Consider the following 22,711-nt stretch of genomic DNA (forward strand, 5'->3'; position numbering starts at 1 on the left):
TCCTTTTGTTACACAGGTTTTTTTACATCGCTAATGGTAGTGAAATCTGATGGGTTGGTTACTTCGATTGATGAGCTTACTGTGATCAACGATTACTCGCTAGTTTGTAGTAACATTCAGGAGACACAGATAGAGAGCGTAGTGACAATTGGTCGTCAGAGTAGGCCCTAATAATAGACCTACTTTCTTCTTCTTTTTCTGTCAATTTTCCCTACATTCATTCAGTGCTAATTATCATGGGCTGCGCGCGAAGTCAGTCAGTGTGTTGCAGTTGGATTAATGTCAGAAGAATGTAAAATAAGCACAATTTTCTGTCTCGTGCTGAGCACCATCGCCTCTGGGGGGGGGGGGCAACATTAACACGGAACTAGATTTATACTATTTGCTGAGATTTTCTATGTGGGAAAAGGTAACTTTTCTCTCTCTCTCTCTCTCTCAATCTATTGTTCTTTTGCTTGCTTTTTCGTCCGTCCAGCGAATCGGTTTTCTTTTCCTTACTAATTTTTTTGCCTGCCATGCATTACTTTTTAACAGAACAGAGCCTACTGTGTGCTGTTCATCCTATCAAACTAATGGTGATTGGGTTGCTACGAGGAACTAGCAAGTTTGTTATGCTTGTGAATGTGTGTGAACGTGTGCGTGCAAGTATGTTTTTTGTGTGAAATTTGTTTCCGATAAGCTCGCTTAGATAAATCTAAACAATATGTACTGTAATGGGAGGAAAGTTACATGGAGTAGTTAATAGCAACATGCATGTGATTGTACGAAGAGAAATATAATGTTTGTGAGGGCATTTCTGGGGTTTTGATTAGAGCACTACCGCCTAGACAACAGGCACAGTTAGGTGAGAGAAATAGAAAGAGGCTGGGAAAACGCAGACTAAGTCTGCATGACTAATGTGTTATTAAGTATACTACTTTTTCCGGGTTAATTGTTTTCAACTTCCTTTGCACTCAACTCCTCCGGTACCGTTTCGGCTTTTTATGTTTCTGAAACCATTAAATTCGCTACGTTTTGGGTTTTTTTTTTGCACATCGATTCACCTGATTGACTGAAGAATTCTGATTCTGTTCACATTCCTCTTTCCAAACTTGGCACTTTAAACAATCCACAAACGAATATTGGGCGAAAGCTTACCTTCCTTTGCCATAAGCTGACACGCGTCACGCATCACGGCCTACTGCGACCCTGTTAACCAAACTTTCATCGGCCCTTCAGTGGTTTATGTCCCCGATAGGGACTTAATGAGGATTTTCGTTCTGGCCGGAGGCTAGGCCTTGACGTACTTCGCGAGAGCTTTCTAACACTCCGTCGATCGTCTGCCAGCCCAAAGCCGGGCCAGATATTACCGAAATCAAACCAGCCGGAAGGACTGCTAGCCGCCGTTGCCGGTGGAGGCGGATTATACCACCGGTGAAGCATCGGCATTGGCGGAAGTGGTTTCTTTACCACTATCGTACTGTAATTCTTGATTGTCGGTGTAAACTTCGAGTACATGTACATACCATAACCTACGCTGCCTATGATCACCGCTATCATAGGCAGTGCTGCCATACCCATCAGGATAATTTTCATCGGTGTCCACGCGGACAGGGCAGCCAACATGCCAACCATAGTGTTGAAAGTGTCCGGTACCAGGGAACCAAAACTTTCGCCACTCTCATCGTGAGGTTTAAACTTCTGCTTTTTATTTCCACTTCCACTTGGGCTGGTGCCTCGTACCGGCTTGGCAATGTTGTTCATTATATTGTTCAATGGATTGGTCAGGAAGGATGAAATTGGTGCGGCCGGGAATACTGGGGGAATCGCTGGAATCGATAGAGATTCAGCCGGAGCTGCAAACAGCGTGGCATCGTTGGCAATGGGAGCAGCAACAGCCGCTACTGGATCGGCTGCTGGCACCACTGGTGGAATAATTGGCGGTGGCACTAACAAGGCACTATTTTTAATCGCTTGATCGTCGAGCTTTTGACTTATTGTTATTTCAATATCCGGACAGGCCTCCTTCCCATTGACTGTAATACGTACACCGGTGCACTCAATACTATCACCAACGATCGCTTCATCTTTTAAAGTGCCCTGATCGTCATAGGGATCAGCCTGTTGCTGCTGCTGTTGCCATCCAGTCGGTTCAATTTGCTCTACCTGATCCCAGTAAACCGGATCGGGACGATCCGGATCGCTGATCTCCTCCTGTTGCTTCACCGGTTTCTTAGGTTTATTCTTCTTCTTTTTATGCTTTTTCTTCACCACCAGTTTGGATGGTTCTTGGTACACATCTCGCACCGGTTCGGGCGTATACAAGCTCTCCACCGAAGCCAATTCTATCTGATTAGTAAACACCTGATCGTGGTATCCCGCAGTTGGTTTAGCGACAATAATCACCGGTCTGGCAGTGGAAGAAGGATAACTGTAAATTCCACTGGTGGAACCAAAGTTCGCCAACAGATGGCTGGGCGTAACAATCCCATACTGGCCGGTATAGTCCACATTAAACACATCCTGTGGTTTATCCGTCCACTTGGTTATCACCTTGTGGATCACTGGTTTCTTCTGGGTGAAATGATACGGTGGCAGACTGCTAACACTGCTTTCCGGTCTTTCCGGTGGATCCCAGTTTGGATTCACCCGCACAGGAAGGGGCAGCGAAACCGATCGCAACGTGTTCGGCTCTTCGGCAAGGGAAGGAAGCACCTGATTAAAGGCGCCAACGGTTTCTTGTTGAAAGTTAGCCAAGTTTTTAATTAGGAAATTTTGAATCAAATTTTCACTCGACAGAACGTCGTTATAATGTATATAATACCTGCCATTTTCCTCCTTCACTGGCGTCGCCGTCGACGGAGCTGGACTCGTAGGGGTCACCACTGTCGGGGAAGACGGAGAGGACGGTGCCGCTGCTGTAGGCGCGGCAGTACTGCTCGCTCCGGTCGTCGTGTGATGTTCTTCATCCACCGGTGGCGGAGCGTTGGTGGTTGGGATGAGCTCTTCCGTTACCTCCAGGGGATTATTTCTGAAGATTGGTTCCCGATTTGGCAAACCCACTGCCGGTCCGATTAGCCACAGGCTGCAAAGCAGCAGTAGCGATTTGTACTTCATCACTGGAATGTTAATGGGACAGAAAGAAAGAACAATCGATCAGTCAAACAATCAACCGCGAATATCGCACTATAATTGACCGGTGGACAACGAACTCAAACCAGGCAACGGCGCCATAATAGGTTACCATCAGCTCTCTAAATGGCCTTTCCATCACCCGTTTTGACTCCTCTGATCGGCCATGACTCCTTTAGTAGTTTTTGTTTGTATGAGTTCGAAATATCTAATGTGCACACGATTTACACCAAATACAAATCAAAATTATTCAATCACAATCATTAGAAATCTGCCGAAACTGGTAGCTTTTCCAGTGTTTAATGACTTTCGGCAATTTTCTCACTTTCCGTTTTGCTCGTTTTGCTAAATGAAAGCGATCAACGCACACGCATGCATCGTTATGATTTATTAAGTAATCCAAGCAAGCAAGTAATCTTGGGAGGTGCCACTGTCAAAATATCTACAGCTGCCTAGTAACCTCCATTATGAAAGCTGGCGCCAGCAGAGAGACAATGAGTGCAGACAACAAGAAAAAAAAGGTTTTCCTCTGTGGCACTTGGCTTGGTTAAGACGTTTTGTGCTGAGTTATCTTCTAAAAGAGCAAAGACGTAAGTACTTCACTTCTATGTATTACTTTGAAACAAGTATAATTTTATGAAAGAAATAGGACACAAAGACCTGTTAACTATTTCAGTATTTTTCAAAGGCTTTGTTGAAAACTGCCATGCACCTCCATCAATGCACAATGGTTCAGAAACCGAATATAGGGGAAAATTTGGATCTAAAGCTCGCTAGCATTATTTTAGCGAAAAACTTGTTACATATGATAAAACGCCTATTTAAAAATTATCAAATATTAGGCTGACCCAAATTTTCGATGATATCAAGTATCTAACTTTTTTATCTTTGTAAATAGAAGTAAAAGTTGTTTCGCAAAGAGGAGCTGGCATCGCTGGCGACGTGTGTAGACGCTTTATTTATTGTGTCCGTGGTAATCGCGTTTTATTGTGGTATATAGCACGATAAATTGTGAATTTCGTGTGGTAATTGTGGGTAAACGTGTTTCGAGTGTTATAACAGTGTTTTAAAAGTGATTTGGAAGTAAAACGATCTGGAAATTTAAAGTTTTATTGCCTTTTTTTTCACAATTTGTCGCCTAGCAAATTGCTGCTTTTAAAGCGCAGTGTTGTGTTGGTGACTTTCCTTTGATACGGTAGTGTGCAAGCTTATTCTCCGCCGACGGCACGATCTGCTGAGAGGCAGAAACTGAGAGAGCGGCAGTTGTAACCATAGAAACAAGTTGCCTATACTTGTTTGCGTGCGAGCGGAGGCATGTTTGGTTTGCTGAAAGCTGATTCAATGGCTAAGATAAGTGCATACATTTACAGACATGTTTTTTCATTTATAAATGATTCGAAGGTAGTAGTTTTCACCGACAAGAATCAAATTGTTTTTTTTTGAAGTAGAATACTTCTCTCAGGAAGTTCGGCTACATAGGGATGTGAAATGAAAATCTAAAACCGAAAAAAGTGAAAAATATGTCCAATTTCAAATGCTAATAAATCGGTTAGTGTTCGATGGATTTCCTTCATTCTTGCAGCAATAGATTGGAAAATCTTCTAAGATTCTTCCCAAAATAAGATAATTGTAATTTTATTATTCACACTATTGTACTATTGAAAATAGTCAAGCCTTGTCAAAATGAAAAATTCGTCCTCTGATTGGTCGTTATATGCTTGCTTCCCAAGCACGGTCGACAGGATCATATACCTTGCAATTGAAAACATGCTATTTGGCCTATATAAGAGCCTGTTTCAGCCGGAGCCGCTCATAATAGTTCTAGACAGCGACAACAGCAGCCGTCCTTCCTTAGCAGCAGCACTAGCCCTGTGGTTGTTCACCACGTCTCAGGAGTAGCGCGGTTTTTCTCAGCGTGTGTCGCCAGACAGCCATTATTCCCCCCGTGTTGGAGCAGCATAAAGATTGCCATCAGGAAATCCAATTTTGGAAATCAAAATGCCTTTTCGAAGGCAAATAAACAAGCCATTGAAAGTTAATATTTTTTGTTAACGCAAGCAAGCATTCTGTGTCGCATCCTAACAATTTAAATTTGTCGCACCCGTCTAATTTACTGAATGTGAAATAGCTTCCACAGTGCATGTTGTCCGTGTATCTTAGTTCCCCCAATGTTTGGGCAGCTCAAAGGTTATAATTAGCAACCGATTTTGAACCGCAACATGCTTTTTTCAAGGCAAATAAAAAAATAATTGAAGGTTAATAATTTTCTGGCATCAACACAAGCAGACATTCTGTGCGGAATGCAATCAAATTCTGTTGTAGTTGTCTAATTTTCACTTTATTTAGTAAACCCCCCACTTTAGGGGCAGCGCAAAGGCTGCGATCAGCATAACCGACATTGAATAATAAACTGCCCTGTTAGTACGCATTCACAAAAGTAGTTAGTTCGACTATGCAGAGCTAATATGAAGTCGATTCAATCAATCAGCATAAACAGAATTTCGTCGTCTCCCAGCTGCCAAGTTGCAACATGATGCAACACGCAACAGCGAGCAAACGAAATCGCTTGATGTTACAAACCGCAATAAGATACTGGTTAAAACCGTTGCGTGTGTGAGAGCACCATCGGTGTTTATTCGCTGGATACACTATCTACTGTCTACTGAACGCAATAATCTGCTTACATGCGACACGGGGACGGGAACATTTTCTTCAACAAAGCTGCGCAACACGACACAAAACATGTTATTTTGTTGCTCCAATGAGAGTGCTATCGGTCCGGTTCGACAAGAAATCATTTTTGTGCATCCTTGCTACGAAACTGAGGAAAAACTTTTAGAAACTGAAAAAAGAGGTGGAGCTTATCAAATGATCGCTCTGAACCAGAATGAAGTCACAAGTTATATCATTCCACCACGTACGTAAAATAATTCATTCCTATTTTCATCCCTATATAAGAGCCTGTTTTAGGCGAAGCCGCTCATAGTAGTTCTGAACAGCGACGACAGCAGTCCTCCCTTAGCAGCAGCGGGAGCGAGCAGTGGGTACCATTGATAGCGGATAGCGGCCACAACTGTGGCATGGCCGCGAATAAGCGTAGCAGTTTCAGCGGATCTCACCATCGATAGCAGCAGGGCCAGCAGAAGCAGATGTGGCATGGCTATTTATAGCGTAGCTGTTGCAGCGGGTATATCAGCATCGATAGTAGCAGGGTCAGCTGATGCAACGACACTCCCTTCACTAAAATGCTGTTTCAGTGTGGTAGCGGGAAGCATCAGCAGCAGACTTGCATGAAGTGAATACATCAGCCAGCAATTTTCTCTAAGGCCTCTGCCATAGTAGACGCGAAAAGCGGCGCGAACCGATACGCTCGGCCGTAGGTTAGTGTACAGCTCTACTGATGGCTGTACATTAACCTACAGCTGAGCGAATCGGTTCGCGTCGCTTTTCGCGTCTATTATGGCAGAGGCCTAATGGGACAGTTGTATCAGTTTGTTTAAAAGAATATTATTGTCGGTAATATTACAGAGATGCGATTGCGTAAATCCGATTTTGAATTGAACAATTGTTCTTTTGAGAACAAATAACACACTTATTTGAAGAGTTAATAGCTTTTGGTACCAATAGCAGTATAGTGACAGCCTCAGCGGTAGATGCAGATGCAGCCGGTACTTTCCTGAGGCCGATGTAAAGGTAAATGGGAGCAGCACGGCGAAACAGTTCGGGTTATGCTTAGACGCGCGTCATTTTTCGTTGTTGATATTCCCCACATGAAACGACGCGCTTTCTTATGATAGCGGTGGGATTAGCGGTAGATGCATTTGCCAACACTTCCTCCAGTAAAGCCGTGTCTAGTTTTCAATGTGAAAACACCTTTCTCATTGTGTTGACCGTGCGCCTTAGTCCTCACTATCAATGATAAATTGAACAATTGTCCTTATAAGGACAACAAATGAATTAATGAAGATTTAATTTTGAATTAGAATACTTCTCTCAGGAAGTTCGGCTACATAGGGATGTAAAATGAAAATCTAAAACTGAAAAAAGTGAGAAAAATTTCAAATGCTAATAAATCGGTTAGTTTTCGATGGATTTCCGTCGTTTTTGCAGCAATCGATTAGAAAATCTTCTAAGATGCCTACCAAATGCATGAAATTGCAATTTTATCATTCGAACTATTGTACTATTGAAAACTCTAAAGCCTTGTCAAAACACAAAATTCGACCTCTGATTAGTCGTTATACCGCGCTTTCCCAAGCACGGTCGGCAGAATCATGGACCAAGTAAATTGGGAATGCATCATTTGGCCTATATAAGAGCTTCATCAGATAATAAACAAACATTTCATCAGATATTAAATTGAACAACTGAAGTTTGAAGAACACAAATGAATATTTGAAGAGTTAATATTTTCTCGTTTTGCGCTATAATCCAAAGTTAATTATCTTCATCTAAATCCATACTCTGACTATTATAACGTGTTTGCGTCGCTTAGTGTTTGGCTACGGTTATGCAGAACGCAAATAACGGCGCGATGCGATTCGGCAAGACGAAATGTGTTGAAATGTAAAGCTCTACTTCACCGTAAAAAGAGCTGTACATTTCACCACGGCAAAGCGAATCGCATCGCGCCGTCATTCGCGTTCTGCATAACCGTAGCCTTTGTTCCGTTCCCGTTTAATGATGTCGTATTAAATGTGCATATAACAATTCGGCAGCACTTCAACTTCTCATTTGCACAAAATTTAAAAATAACCAATGAACTTCATTCAAAATATCAAACAAAGAGAAATTACAATACTGCCAATGAACGGTCAACGTTTATTTACTAGAAAAAATGACTGACACGCAAGCAGCCAGGTTATCTTTCTTGTAAAAGTATTCTACTTCAACCTTGCGGTTGTGGCTTTGCATACAACCTTCTTGTGATTTATATATATATATATATATATATATATATATATATATATATATATATATATATATATATATATATATATATATATATATATATATATATATATATATATATATATATATATATATATATATATATATATATATATATATATATATATATATATATATATATATATATATATATATATATATATATATATATATATATATATATATATATATATATTTCGTGTTGTAGTGTGTGTAGTACAGTATGATTTTTTAGCGATGAATTTGTGCGTCATTTAATGGCGAATTCATCTTTCATGTGTAGCTACCACAGCGTAGCATTTTCGTACTGTTCTGTCATTCATTTATGCACCGCATGAAAAGGTGTACCAGACGATTGCTGTTTATCTATTTTGCGATATTTCATAATGTTAAAATTGTCCTGAATTTCCGAACTGAAATATATCTGATGACTATGTTTTAATATCCATTGTCATTCCTTTTCTATTTATGACTTCACTAGCTTTTGAATAATTATTTTTACGCCATAGCTAAGTTTTGTTAAATATGCTAAATTCTTATAGGCGCAGATCCAAAACGGTGAAATGAATAATAATTGTTCTGGCATTTTGTAAAGGGTTCAGGAATACTGTAATGGTGTGTCAAGCTCGTTTCCGCAGCTGTGCTACACCGTTCTGGACTACACTTTACAGCACGAAAACGAACACGCAAGCGACGCTACACTCAGTTGTCATATTTTTCGTACGGCATTTGAGAGCATTTGTTTTTGTTATTAGTGTTTTGAGACTGCACCCTGTTTCTTTCGGGTGTAGTTTAGGATAAAGTGTGTAGTCGGATACAGAAAAAGTATAGTCCGGAAAGTGAAAAAAAAAGTACAGGACAAAACTGTAGTCCGGGTGTGAACGTGCCGCGGAGACGAGTTCGACATTACTTATGCTTTTACGCATGTCGTTTGACAAAAAGGTCCCTATTGCTCAGCTTAATAATGAGCCAACATAACGCGTAACATTACTTGAACTCGTCACCCAGAGAGTACTGGTGTGGATTGTGGAATTCAGAGTATGGTGCATTGTTGCTAGTCGAAGTCGAAATCTTATAATTCAATTTTTTCGATTTGTCTAGTTTTTTAACAGAGGTTTTTGTATACTATGTCCCAATAATGACTAGTTCGGCATTTTGTCAACAAACTTAAGATATATATTTTGGTCAATCTGCGTATCTGCATTTTTCAAATTATTGGGGCTTTGGATGCATGAAACTTTGCCAATTTTTCTATTTGATAGGCAACACTCGCATCGACAGCTAATAGAGAATCGGCGTGAATTATCGTGCTCCCGAGCGTCTCCGTCGGTAGTCGGGGATTGAGCGGTCGTGCATAATGCTTTGGTAAAACGCGTCTCCGGCCCGGGAGAGTTTTATGATATCTTAGTTCGAATCGTCCACTTAGTGTGGTATACCATTTTGCGTTTCACTAGGATGTACCACACTTACCTGTGCGTGACCCTACAACACTCTTTAGTTTATTACTGCTTTAAATCGGTCTCAAATCAAAAAATCGCTTTTTTAGAACAGACGAACAGTATAAAAGAAACGTCGTTAGTCGACCTGTTAGGCTCAAAGCCAGATGCCCGGGTGACCGAATATCTAGAGACTTCGCGTCGATACCTTTCATGAGGTCGTATTTTCTACAGATTGGTTATAACCGTGTTATAATTTTCGATATAAATAGGGTCACTTCACGAAGAAGTGATAGGAGTCGCGAGGCGTTAACGTGGACTCAACTCTTGTAGCTTTCGTAACATTGTGTAGTCAGCTGAGATCAATCAATGGGAGATACGTTTCGGTAGTTGCATAATAACTGCATAAACAGATGTTCAAATATTTGAGTCGGTCTTGATTGAGTCATAGGTCCGGTATCCTCGCGTGCGCTTTATTTTTGCGGTGTTACTTCATCTAACATATTGATCGCGTTATGACTTCCGTAGAAGGTATAATGAACTCGTACGTGCGATATTTATTATTATGAACCCGGTACTCGAACTCAGCGCATCGTTTACCAAAACGAAACCTGCTGCAAACCTTAACCTTTTCTCCAACATACCAGTGATTTCTCGTGGAAGTGCAGAGGTGTTCTCGGCTTCCAATAAAGCGAGTATCACGTCAACATATTCCTATACACACTCATTTTTTGACCTGCATTCGGATGCGGCCGGCGCTGGTATTGCCTAATATAAAGATTAAGGTCACCAGTTTTTTCACATTGAAGATGAATGTTAGTCCCAAGCATCATCTGTTGGTTCTCTGTGTAATTACAGCTGATCTGGCAATAACGGAGTAGCAACCGCGGGCGGTCAATCATGCTCATCATGCTCATGCTCAGAAGTAAAAGTTGTTTTGCAATGTTATAGTGCCGTTTATTTCAAGCAACTTTGCAGGAAAAAGTGTTTCTCTATCTTTCAAGATAACCGATTTAAATTGAAAAAACGCATTTTTCGCTCTAAATTTTTTATTTAAATTTTCACAATTAAATTGTCTTGTGTTGCTATCGAGCTCTAGATCCGAATTTCCCCCTAAATTCGGTTTCTGGACCATCGTGCAATGTACATACAATGTGTGATATCGTCAGTTGAATTCAATACTGGCATAACTCGAAATTTTGCAGTTTTGAGTTTTGATTGCAAACGACACTACTACAAAGTTTCCTCCCACAAAGACCCGTTTTAAAATTTATAGAAAATCCAGAGTTATGAGTACATAGATGTATCTTTATAGCTCAAATCTAAAATATCTCAGAAAAGACGGAAAAACGCGGTTTCAACTCGTACAACTACATCGGATGACATCGGAATAAATGACTTCAAACGGTAATTACTGTATAAACACTAGGGCGTCCCAGAATTGCATCAAGTCAGGGGGCTCACCCTCTAAATGACAGAAAATGGTATTATAAACAAAAAATCGCGTTTCCTATTGATAAAAACTCGAAAAATATGTCTAGTTAAACCCAATCCTTCCATATTTTTTGCAGGTTCCCCAATGTTCAAAATATAAGAAAATAAATTGTTTCGAATGTTCACAGTCAATTTATTCTGCTGAATTTTTTTTGTCCTTTGGAAAGAGGGTTTTTCAAACTTTTGATATTCAACTATCAAAAATGGGTATCTAACGTAAAGCTATAAAGCTATAAAATATGATAAATTTTACGGGGAAAAACTTTGGCTCTGAAGAAACGTGATTTCAAATTATTTGTGATTTACTGTGAATTGAATAATTTACCCTTTTTTCCTGTATGGACTTCCTCACTGCAACCAGAATTGTTGATCTATTGTGAGATATGCCCGCACTTCAATGATAAGCAATACCGCTATTGAGAAGTTTTTTATCAGTGCTTGTGTGTAATGCTGCTACCCTTCCTTTTACACGCTTACTGGCTCGTCGTTCCTCCTGCCAAATATCACCAATTATAATTCTCTGGAGAAGTTTCATCAGGCCTCCTTCTGGCCAGTTTTATTGAGGACTTATTTTTTGTTAAGAGGAAGTCACGCAAAGGTATTGTAGGTTCCAGCGTAGAGGAAGGGTAACTGGTAGGGAGTCTGAGAATAAACCCATGCTTGAAGTCGTTTTGAACATCGAATGGCCTGATTCTACTAAGATTCGAACCCCCGAATTTCCTTGACAAAACGGACTCTGTAACCTTGCGGCTACGCAGCTCCCTCATTTATACTTCAATTACTCAACAAATAAAAACACAACTGAATTGTCTGTCAACAAATTGGTCGAGTTCGTATGATCTAGTAAGATGTAAAATAATGTTCCATTGAATTTTTGCTTAGTAACATCCATTACTGGGATAGCAAGGAAGAGTTTGCCCAGAAACCAGCTACCGTTAGAAATGGAAATCATCAGCTACTTCCGGCCCCAGCATGGGAATCGAAATCATTCAATTGGTCAAAGTGTTCAAAATGTAACAACCAAAGCCGTGGTGGTTGGGAATCGAACGTAGTCGGGGTCGGCAACGTCTCAGGAAAGCATTATTGAAAAAAGTAGGAGGTTGTATCCAAAACACGACCGCAGAACTGACGTAGAACTACGCACACTATTAACAAATGCATTGTTGTAGGCAGACTTCCTGTGCACGTACTTTTTTCTCAAGCGACGAGAGAAATCTTTCTCTCGCTCGTAGAATTTCCATGTACGTGCGACGAGACGTGACAACGTCACATGCGATTTGCAGGTTGCTCTTTCGCTTCTCTTTCGGTTCGGATTGCGATGCGCAAGCGATGTTTCGTCGCACTACGAATTGAGCGAGACGCCTGTACTGTACATACATGATACAGCTCGTGCGCCAGAGCTCGTGAGACTTTCTCGTGTACCAGGCTCAAAGTAATACTTATTTTGTGCGGTTCTGTTAGGTAAAGTCAATTTTATTCGATTTAAATGGAACTTTGCACTCGTGTTTGACTTGGCAAACTATGTATTTTTTTAAACTTTTTGGGCCAAAGTGAATTGTTAATGAACACTTGATCTTGGTTAGCAAAATAAAGTAAAATAGTAAATTTTTTTCAAAGCAACCCACACTGGTCTAAACTCAAAAAGTAGGAGGGTGGTATCCAAGACACGACCGCATAGTTGACGTAGGACTGCAATTATTTTTATTTCATTTTATTTTGAAGCTATGTTTAGTTTTAGCTTGTTTTACTTTTGTAGTTTGCTTGATTTATTTTAACCAATTTAAGCTCAAAATCTTCCAAAAGGAAGGTATTTTGATTCGGGTGGTAATACCATGTATTTAGGTCGTCAGCCCAAATTCATCAAGCGACAACTCAAACGACTTGGAACTAAAACTAGTTCATTGGTGGCCTTTTCTACTGTTAAGGTCGTCTTTAACCATTTAAAAAGTCAAAAAACAAAACATGAAAAAAGAACCGTTCATTATTGGCATGGTTCGATTTTGGCAACAGAAAAAATTCTGGCGTGTTGCCAAAAACGAACGGAGTCTGCATTGTGATTATTTCTTTGCAGAAGAGCAAAATCATTTCAAATCGCCTGGAAATACGCGAAAATTTAACCGACCATTTCTGATTTGAATGAAACTTTGCACACGTATTTGGCTTAGCAAACTGAGCATTTTTCACAGGTGGAGAGATTTTTTACACCCATGAGTTACATTCTAAAAGGGTGTATGTCTTTTGGCATAGGTTTTATTCGAAGCATTGTAGCCCAGAAACCGTTGGTTGTATAGAAAAACTATCTAAGAATGAGCTGTAGCGAATCGAAAATGCATCATAAAAATAATATCCATTGCACAAAAAAATTTTTTTAATTAAAAAAAATTTAAAATAAACATGAAATTTCAATTTAAAAAAAAAAAGAATTGAATTTATTTTAATTTTTTTTTTTAAAGAAACTTGACGTTAATACGCAACTTTTAAAAAAAAGTCCAGTATGGAGAAATGAAAAATAATTGTTTTATGGTAGAATAATTTTTTATGAAAATTCTAATTGTTTGAATTCTTCAAAATATTTGTATTCTGATGATTTTAAAAGATGCAATGCATCAAAAAGCTCTTGGTAGTAACCATTCTAAAGGCATTGGTTTTCGAGTTATTTTTAATTTAAGCTCGAAAAATTATAATTATTTAGGAAAATACACGTTTTTCTTAATTTGTCCATGCTTCTCCAGCAAAAACCATACGTTCATTGGAATGCTTGATCAAAAATATACAATTCATTCTTTGACAACAAAACGATTGGGCGAACGGTTCTCAAGAAAAGAGTTAAATGTTCTGAGTGATATAAATATATATAAGAATCAAATATTTATTTTCGAGTTTTATTATCTTGGGAACATATTTTTTTATGACATAGATACTTTACAGAACTAGTTTCACCTTATATTTTATATACATTATAAGTAAATGATTCGTCATCTTTTGAAAACAGCTTCGTTTCTATCTTATTTTCTGAAATTGGAACAAAAGAGTAATACTTTTGTGTGGCAGCTATTATTATAGATTTTTTGAAAATATTGCTCCATTCTGTTACTCCTTGTTCATATTCTTCATATGATACCCAACTAAATGACATTTTTGATGAATTTTTATTACTTTTCTGATTAGACCAATCATACAATTCTTTTGCGCTTGTAATGGGATGTTCATGTTCTTTAGCTAAACTTGCATTTCCTGCCATTCGTTTTAATATGCCACCAATTGCATCGCATGGGCCTTTACCATGAGAAGTCGCAAAAAAATGCCACTCTGCATCGACGTTATATTTTATTTTGAACTTGCAAAGACTTGCAAAGTTTTTTCTATTTCTATATTGTGAGGCAGCTCCATCAGACATTAATATCGCTTTTTTCAACTCTATTGTTGTTTTCAAAAAACTCATTTGGCAATGAAAACCTGAACCGCAACAGTATCATGATGGAGTACTTCCGATATTATGATGAAGCTGATATTCTTAAGTGTTCCAGATTCTGAATAGTAAACAACGAAGGAATGAATGGTGGCTTGACTATCATTCCAATAACTACACGAATCACAAATTGATAAAGACGTATTAAAATGAGCTTGACTGTTCAATATTTTTAATTTTGCAATAACGTTTTCGTTTAATTTGCGTAAGCTTGATGAGCACCGTTGATCAGGAAAGGGTTTACAGCATTTGGGCTTGGTGTATTCCATTTTCACTTTATTCATCTTCACAAAATGCAAACTGTTACTAACACATTTGGAGTAGTGCAAACGTATTTATATACGAAAACAGATAGCCCAGTAGTAGCCCAGCAGTAGCCCAGTTGAAACAGGTACCCAGTAGTTATTGGTTGCGTACTTAACAAACAGTTATTATTAGTGAACAAGTAGGTAGTGTTGCACGACAAACATATTTTTTTATAAAACATTCGGCAAGGGAGAACGTGTAGGTAGGCTAAGGTACAGCGCTTTATTAATAATCCGAACGTTTTGTTGTCAAAGAATGAATTGTATACTTTTGATCAAGCATTCCAATGAACATATGGATTTTGCTGGAGAACCATGGACAAATTAAGAAAAACGTGTATTTCCCTAAATAATTATAATTTTTCGCGCTTAAATTTAAAATAACTCGAAAACAGATGCCTTTAGAATGTTTACTACCAAGAGCTTTTTGATTCAGAATGACTTTCTGCATCTTTTGAAATCATCAGAATACAAATATTTTGAAAAATGTTTAAATTAGAATTTTTATAAAAAATTAATCTACTATATAAAAATTATTTTTCATTTCTCCATACTGGACTTTTTTTAAAAGTTGCGTATTAACGTCAAGTTTCTTTTAAAAAAAGGATAAAAAAAAATTCAACTCTTTTTTTTTAATTGAAATTTAATGTTTATTTTAAATTTTTTTTTGTCAAACAAATTTTTTTGTACAGTGTATATTTTTTTATGGTGCATTTTCAATTCCCTACAACTCATTTTCAGACAGTTTTTCTATACAACCAACCGTTTCTGGGCTACAATGCTTCGAATAAAACTTATGCCAAAAGGCATACGCCCTTTTAAAATGTAACTCATGGGTGTAAAAAATCTCTCAATCCGTGAAAAATGCACAGTTTGCTAAGCCAAATACGTGTGCAAAGTTTCATTCAAATCAAAAATGGTCGATATTCGACCATAGGTCATTTGGCGCGATCTTGCTCAGCACTCTATCTTAGAAGAAAAAATATTCTCTTTAACATCCACAATGGTCCAGTAAACCAAAATCAGGGGGCAATTTGGGTCTAGAGCTCTATAGCAATGTTTCAGAAAAAAACTTTTTTTTTACAAAGTTACTTAAAATTATTGGAGCTATAAAATTGTAGAACAAGGTTTCCTATCTACAAAAATAAAAAAGTTAGATACTTGATACCATCGAAAATTTTGGTCACCCTTATTTTTGATACTTTTTCAATAAGCGCTTTATTATTATAACTTTGTAGAAAAAAGTATTTCTCTAAAATATTGCTATAAAGCTCTAGACCCACATTTCCCCCTAAATTTGGTTTCTGGACCATTGATGAATACCTTTCAATCTAATACAGCGAATTTTCTTTAATCCGCGAAACGGCAACCTTCTATAAAATAATAAATTGAGTACGATTTAGTAGAAATTAAGCTTCCTTCTATATCTCTTTGTCTTGTTGAAGTTGGCTCACTCACCGATCACAAAGCGGCAAAGATGTCACATTTTTTTCTTGCAGTTACAAGCTCGTGGAAAAAATATCGATAACGAATCACAGTTTTAGTAGAAAATGTATACTCACAGAAAATTTGAATTTGACATAGAATTTCATGAACATGTTAGCATTCAATTATTATCAGTATACAGAATCAATCAGAAAAAAAATGATCAGTTTCAAAATACCAAAGAACAACGAAGATACCATATTTGAAAGTTATGTGTCTGTTATCTTCGAAAATAAACTGGGCTAGAGTGATGCACAATATTAGCCTCAGCAATTAATGTTTGCATAGCGTTGTTCAATTACAAGTAAGGTTATGGAAAGTAATATTTTCTTGCAAATGCTAATTCAAAAAAATTTTCAATTGAAAAATACAAATACTAATGTCGGAGCTCTAATATCAAGATGAAATTAATTCGATTTTCCTCTATACCGCCACCGCGCGATGCAACTAGTATTGTCATATTGGACTAAATTCATTTAGCCAGTAAAATATAACCATCAGTACAACTCGTTTAACTACCAATTCAAAGATCTGTACGGAGCATTTTGGTTTTCTCTTGTCTTTTAAATACCCTATATTCAGATATTTAAATAAATCTGAAAAAAGCAGAGTGTAGAGTTCAAAAATAAACAACGCATTTTGTTGTCCCCAGCGGCGCAGCGTTTTTGCGGCACCCGAAAAACCAGATTGAATTCTGATATTTGCTGCTATACGAAACAAGAAGAAGAAGAAGAAGACAATTCAAACGGCAATTCGATTGTGTTCCACGCCCCACTGTGCGTCAACAGCGGTAATGTAGTTTTCACTTGGCTTGACTGCACAAACATGAATATCGAGTTTTTTTGCACTGATAGATGACGAGTGACCCGCGCTCTGTTCATACATTGCTCGGTGCAGTACTGTTGCCTGTGCCATCATATTCTCCTTCAAGACATCAGTTTTATTAACATTAACATATTTGTTAACAGCAGAACGTAATACTGTCTGATAGTGGAGGTGGTTACGAACTTTCCGAAAAAGCTTCACCTTCAAGACATCAAAATAGTCTAGGCTCATGGAAGCTAACATTAGTTGACCTATTGGGACGGGGAGATTCTGTCAATTTTTTTTTGCCACTGCTATACGGATATCACAGCAGGCAGTTGGTGCCTGTTCATGAAGTCTGTGCCAGGCGTGCTCGCATATGATTGGTAAATTGTTGGTGAAAATTCGACCTTGAAACTTTTATTCAATTTTCACTATTTAACAATGAAGTGATAATGAAAATTGAAGAATCACGAAATTGTTCATCATTTTATCAATTCAACGACATATTGATTATTGTGATCCATCATGTGGTTACATCAGTATAACCGTTTGAAATCTTTCATTCCGACGTTACATCTTGGTCTTAGTTTTCGCGGAATGTATCTCGATATAGTGCGGTTAGACGTAGTCCTACGTCAAAAACCGTGATCGTTTTAGATTCGACTGTGAAATATTGATTGTATGTACCCAGTGTCTTCAGCAAGTTTATTCCATATAACAAGGCCTTTCTTTTGGCATTTTCGGTTTTTTTATCAATCCTCCTAGAAGTTAGATATAAAAACTATTTTTTTCTAATTTTCAAAATACCAGATTGCTTTTTTCAGCAAAGTTGTAGGGAAATATATAAGAAAAAGAATTGCTGAACACTGTAATCTTCTAACTGTACGTCTGATATGACGAAGCAGAGTTTTACGAGGAACACTCCTCAAAATTAATTTTTCGGCCATAACTTTTTCTGTAATCGTCGAAACAATTCAAAATGTTCTAAGATTTTGTTCATTCTGCTAAACCTTGCATTTTTGTAGAATATATTGGTTTGCTATTTTTATTTGTTGTAAAGATATTTCTAGTTTTTTTGCTGAAAATAACCATATTCTGAGTCCATATTTCTGCGAAGGTTGCAAATAGTAGCAAACCAGACTGTATGCATTTGAAAGTTTGTCAAAAGAAATGTATTACTCATAAGAGTTCAACTGTTTCTAGTTGTATCCAACCGAGTACTGAATGAAAGGAAAACACCCCTCAAATTTAGTTTTTTGTCCATAACTTTTTCTGTAATGTTTCGGCGATTCTTAGATGTTCTAAGATTTTGTTCATTCTTCTAAACTGTCCATAAATGCATAACAGTCCCATGTGAGTTTTCATCACTTTTGAGATAAACCTTAGAAACTTCTTTACATTACGTGTGCTCTCGAAAATTTACAACAAAAGTTAGGTTTGTTGCTAAAATAATGAAAAAAATATTGATTCTGGTCAGGCCCACGTTACGAATAAACGCATAACCGGCTCCGAGCTCTAACCAATCAGCAGAAAATCATGGTAACTTTCATTTAAAGACTAAATAAAGTGTACTGATCGGAACAACAATGACCTCATTGCATATAAAAATATTCTGCACGAATATATTTACCTCGGATGAATGCTTATTTTAAATTTTTGTTTCTTTGATTGAATCCATAGGAAGGAAAAAATGCTATGGTTTACCTGCGTCTACTGCGTTTTACTCAGTTGTACGTTTTTGGCAGTGTGACTCTTATGCGTTTATGGGCAGTAAACCTTATAAACAAATGCTTTGACAACAAAAGCTAGTCGAACTTTTTGATTGAAAATGTTTACTAAAACCTCTTAAAATCATAAACTTTATTTTTTTCTTGGAAAATTACATCTGGTTTTCTTCCGCTTTTAAATCATTTTTAATAAATACTTCAAATAGTTAAATATTAGGGATAATATTTTGAGTCATGAATAAAAAAGTCCCTGCTGTGCTTAAAGAAGCACCATTTCAAATTTAACTTTTTTCTTCAAAATCAATATTTTACACTCACTTTAATTGGTCTACAAAGTATTTTGCTTAAATTCACCCGAAAGTATTTTTAAATCATGTGAACGGGAAAGGGTTACAAAATCGGATTTCTCAGTTCTTTTTTCACAAAATAAGTTATTTAGATAGACATGTTAGTCCAAAAAGTGCGATGCCCGCCTCCGCCCAAAATGCAAAATGTTTAATTTGATTTTTTTTATAAAAGTTTACCTTCAATAAAAATATTTACATTTCATTCCACCATCCTGAAATTTAAACCAGAAATTTTGTTATAACTTCGGATTTCTTCGAAAAGAAAATGAGAAAAAAAAATAACTCTTAATTTTTGTTTGTCCATTAAGATAAGGTCTTTGTTTATAATTTATTTTGACCAAAAAAGGTTTTATTGGGGTGTATTTTTTTTATAAGCATTATTAGTTCCCTGCAATTCATTCTCGGACAGTTTATTTTGTACAACTGAAGGATTCTGAGCTACAATGCTTTGAATCAAACATATACCAATATACTTATGCTCTTTCAAAAAAATTCTCGTGAGTCTGAAAAAATTGCCCGCCCGCGAAAAATATTCAGTTTCAGTTTAAGTCAGGTACGTGTGCTGAGATTCAGCCAAATCAAAAATGGTAGATATTCGATGATGATAGGACATTTGGCATGATAACACTCAGGACTCAAATTGACGCAGACTATCTTTCTAGGATTAACACACCGCATTTGACGAATCGAACGTTGAAATGGTTGAAATTCATTCATAAATTCCATGTTGCACATTATAAAACATATATTTACTAGATAATATAACACCGTAGCATTGAATTGCATTTTCGTCTCCGGTATCGAAAGCATCATGTATCAGCGACATGATTCGAGCAACGCGTCTCCCAGAGTTACTCAAAGATTTGTGTCTTCGATACAGTATGAGCCCTCAGACCCTTCTGGAGGTGTATTAGTTGGAAAATTTCATAAAACAATATTACTAAGATTATTACCAAAGTTCACATCGTTGCACAAGGTAATATCCCCCTAACAGCAAAAAAAAGATCAGATTACTATAAATACGAGTATATATAGTCGCACTAGAGTTAATGTGGCTCTAGAATCATATATCTGATTTGCAATATCTATACCTCATTTGAAAATTCTATCCAACACCTTAACCCCCAACATGTATTGAAAAATATAAAATTGATTATATTGGTTTAGTGGTTCTGTTATTTTTAACTCCCGAAAGGCTTGTATTCGAATTAAAAATCACATCTAATCTTATAAGTACAAAACTGAATATGATTGTCTTTGGAATGGTTTCTATTATATAATAGTCAATGACATCTTAAACGACGACAGAAACTCACAGCATCTCCACGTTAACCAACATAACACTCTGCATCTAATATATTTGTTTCAGTTAAAAATATCATGCATTTTTATACCGTTCGCAAAGAAAATAATATATAAATATGGTAACAAAACGTTCTTCATTATTGTTAACAAAAGTAGGTTTAATCAACATATGATTTGATAAATAAATGAATTAGTTTACACACCATTCATTATTCAAACAGTGCTCTGACGCAAGCTCCTATAACACCGTAAATAATAAATCACATAAAATCTCCTGTCTTCACCCCTCTGGGCAAAATCAATTTCTCACTTGCGCCATCAGCTCAAAGCAATATGTGAAACTAGCTCGCGAGACGAGCTCACGAGAATTTGCGCGCAAGCTGTCTCGTGTGCGCAACGCCCATGCACCGCGCTCGTTACGTTGAGAGACGAGATATCTTCGTGTACGTCGCAAAAGAAATTCCATGCGACGAGGCATGGCTCGTACGTATTGCAAGTTCTCTCGCTCGCATGTGGCGCACAGCACAAAACGACTGCATGAGAAACGAGACTTGTAGCTCAAAGCGCATTGTCTCTTTTTTGTACGAGCGAGATTTCAGGAAGTCTGGTTGTAGGTGTTACATTAATGAGTCATAAAATCTACTAATGCTTGCTTTGTGCTGCCTCAACAGTGGGGGAATAAAGACACTGAAAACACGAGCTGTAAAAGCTGTTTCACATTCTGTAAATTAGACGACTGCTACAGATTTAAATTGCTACTATCCAGCACAGATTGCTCGCTTGAATTGTTAAAAAATTATTAACCTTTAAATATTTGTTTATTTGCCTTGAGAAAGGCATTTTGCTGCTCAAAATTGGATTTGCTGATGGCAACCTTTATGCTGCCTCAGTAGTGGGGCAATAACGGCAGTCTGACGACAGACGCTGAGAAGCGAGAAGAGCCGCGCTGCTCCTGAGATATGGTGACCAACCACCGGGCAAGTGATTTGTTTGATTTAAAGGCAGCCACAGGCGCAACCCGCTGCTATCCACTGCAAGCCGCTGTTCCTGAGTCTGCTGACAACTGCTGCTACTGCTGACAACTGACCAACTCACCTTCCGACTAATCAATGTAGTAGCTGATTTTACCAGAAACACTCTTTTATAACCGAAGGTTGCTACGAAATACGCCACGCCTTTCTGTTCAGTTTGATTGATTTTTGTACACAGCGAATAAACACCGATGGTGCTCTCACACACGCAACTATTTTAACCCGTATCGTGTTGCGGTTTGTAACCATAAAGCGATTTCGTTTGCTCGCTGGGAGACGACGAAATTCTGTTCATGCTGATTGATTGAATCGACTTCAATTTATTCCTGTAAAGTCGAATTAATCACCTTTGTTAAGGCGTTCAAACAGAACAGGGCAGTTTGTTGTTCAAAATTGGTAATGCTGATCGCAGCCTTTGTGCTGCCACAACAGTGGGGGAACTAACTAAATAGAGTAAAAAATAGACAACTACAACAGAATTCGATTGCTAGGATCCCGCACAGAATGTCTGCTTGTATGGATGCCAGAAAATTATTAACCTTCAATTACTTGTTTATTTGCCTTGAAAAAGGCATTTTGCTGTTCAAAATCGGTTACTGATCGCCAACCTTTGTGCTGCTCTCACAGTGGGGGAATTAAGATACACGGACAACATGCATTGTGGAAGCTAATCCACATTTAGTAAATTAGACGGCCGCGACAGATTTAAATTGCCAACAGTGAGGGGATAATGGCAGTCTGGCGACACACGCTGAGAAGAACCGCGCTCCGGACCGGACCGGACGGTCCAGCCAGCTTACCTTCCTACTAATGAATGTAGTTGGTTTTACCAGAAACACTCTTTTATAGTCGAAAGTTGCTAGGAAATAGGCCACGCCTTTCCGTTCTGTTTTCCCATTCTGTAATTTTCGTTAGACGAATTATTCCACAATTCGCATTTAATTTTGTATCCAGCGAATAAACACCGATGGTGCTCTCATACACGCAACGATTCTAACCCGTTTAGTATTACGGCTTGTAATCAAGCAAGCGATTTCGTTTGCTCGCTGTTGCGTGTTGCATCATGTTGCAACTAAGTAGCTGGAAGACGACGAAATTCTCTCCATGCTGATTGATTGAATCGACTTCATATCAGTTCTGCATAGTCGAATTAACTGCCTTTGAAAATGCGTTCAAACAGTGCAGTTTGTTGCTGAAAATCGGTTATGCTGATCGTAGCCTCTGTGCTGCCCCAACAGTGGGGA

At 37.9% G+C, this 22,711-nt stretch overlaps 1 protein-coding gene across 1 annotated transcript in view; it reads right to left on the reverse strand.

Annotated features, from left to right (window-relative positions):
- The window catches only part of LOC129728603 (mucin-2-like), a 71,807-nt gene that overhangs the window by 3,189 nt on the left and 45,907 nt on the right, over window positions 1-22,711 (reverse strand). The window contains exon 2 of the mRNA XM_055687051.1: window positions 2,804-3,098. Within this exon, the coding sequence (XP_055543026.1) occupies window positions 2,804-3,096 (293 nt within the window). The 5' untranslated portion in view covers window positions 3,097-3,098. The remainder of the gene's footprint in view (window positions 1-2,803; window positions 3,099-22,711) is intronic.

This window comes from Wyeomyia smithii, chromosome 3 (assembly GCF_029784165.1).
Source record: "Wyeomyia smithii strain HCP4-BCI-WySm-NY-G18 chromosome 3, ASM2978416v1, whole genome shotgun sequence".
Classification (NCBI taxonomy): Eukaryota; Metazoa; Arthropoda; class Insecta; order Diptera; family Culicidae; genus Wyeomyia; species Wyeomyia smithii.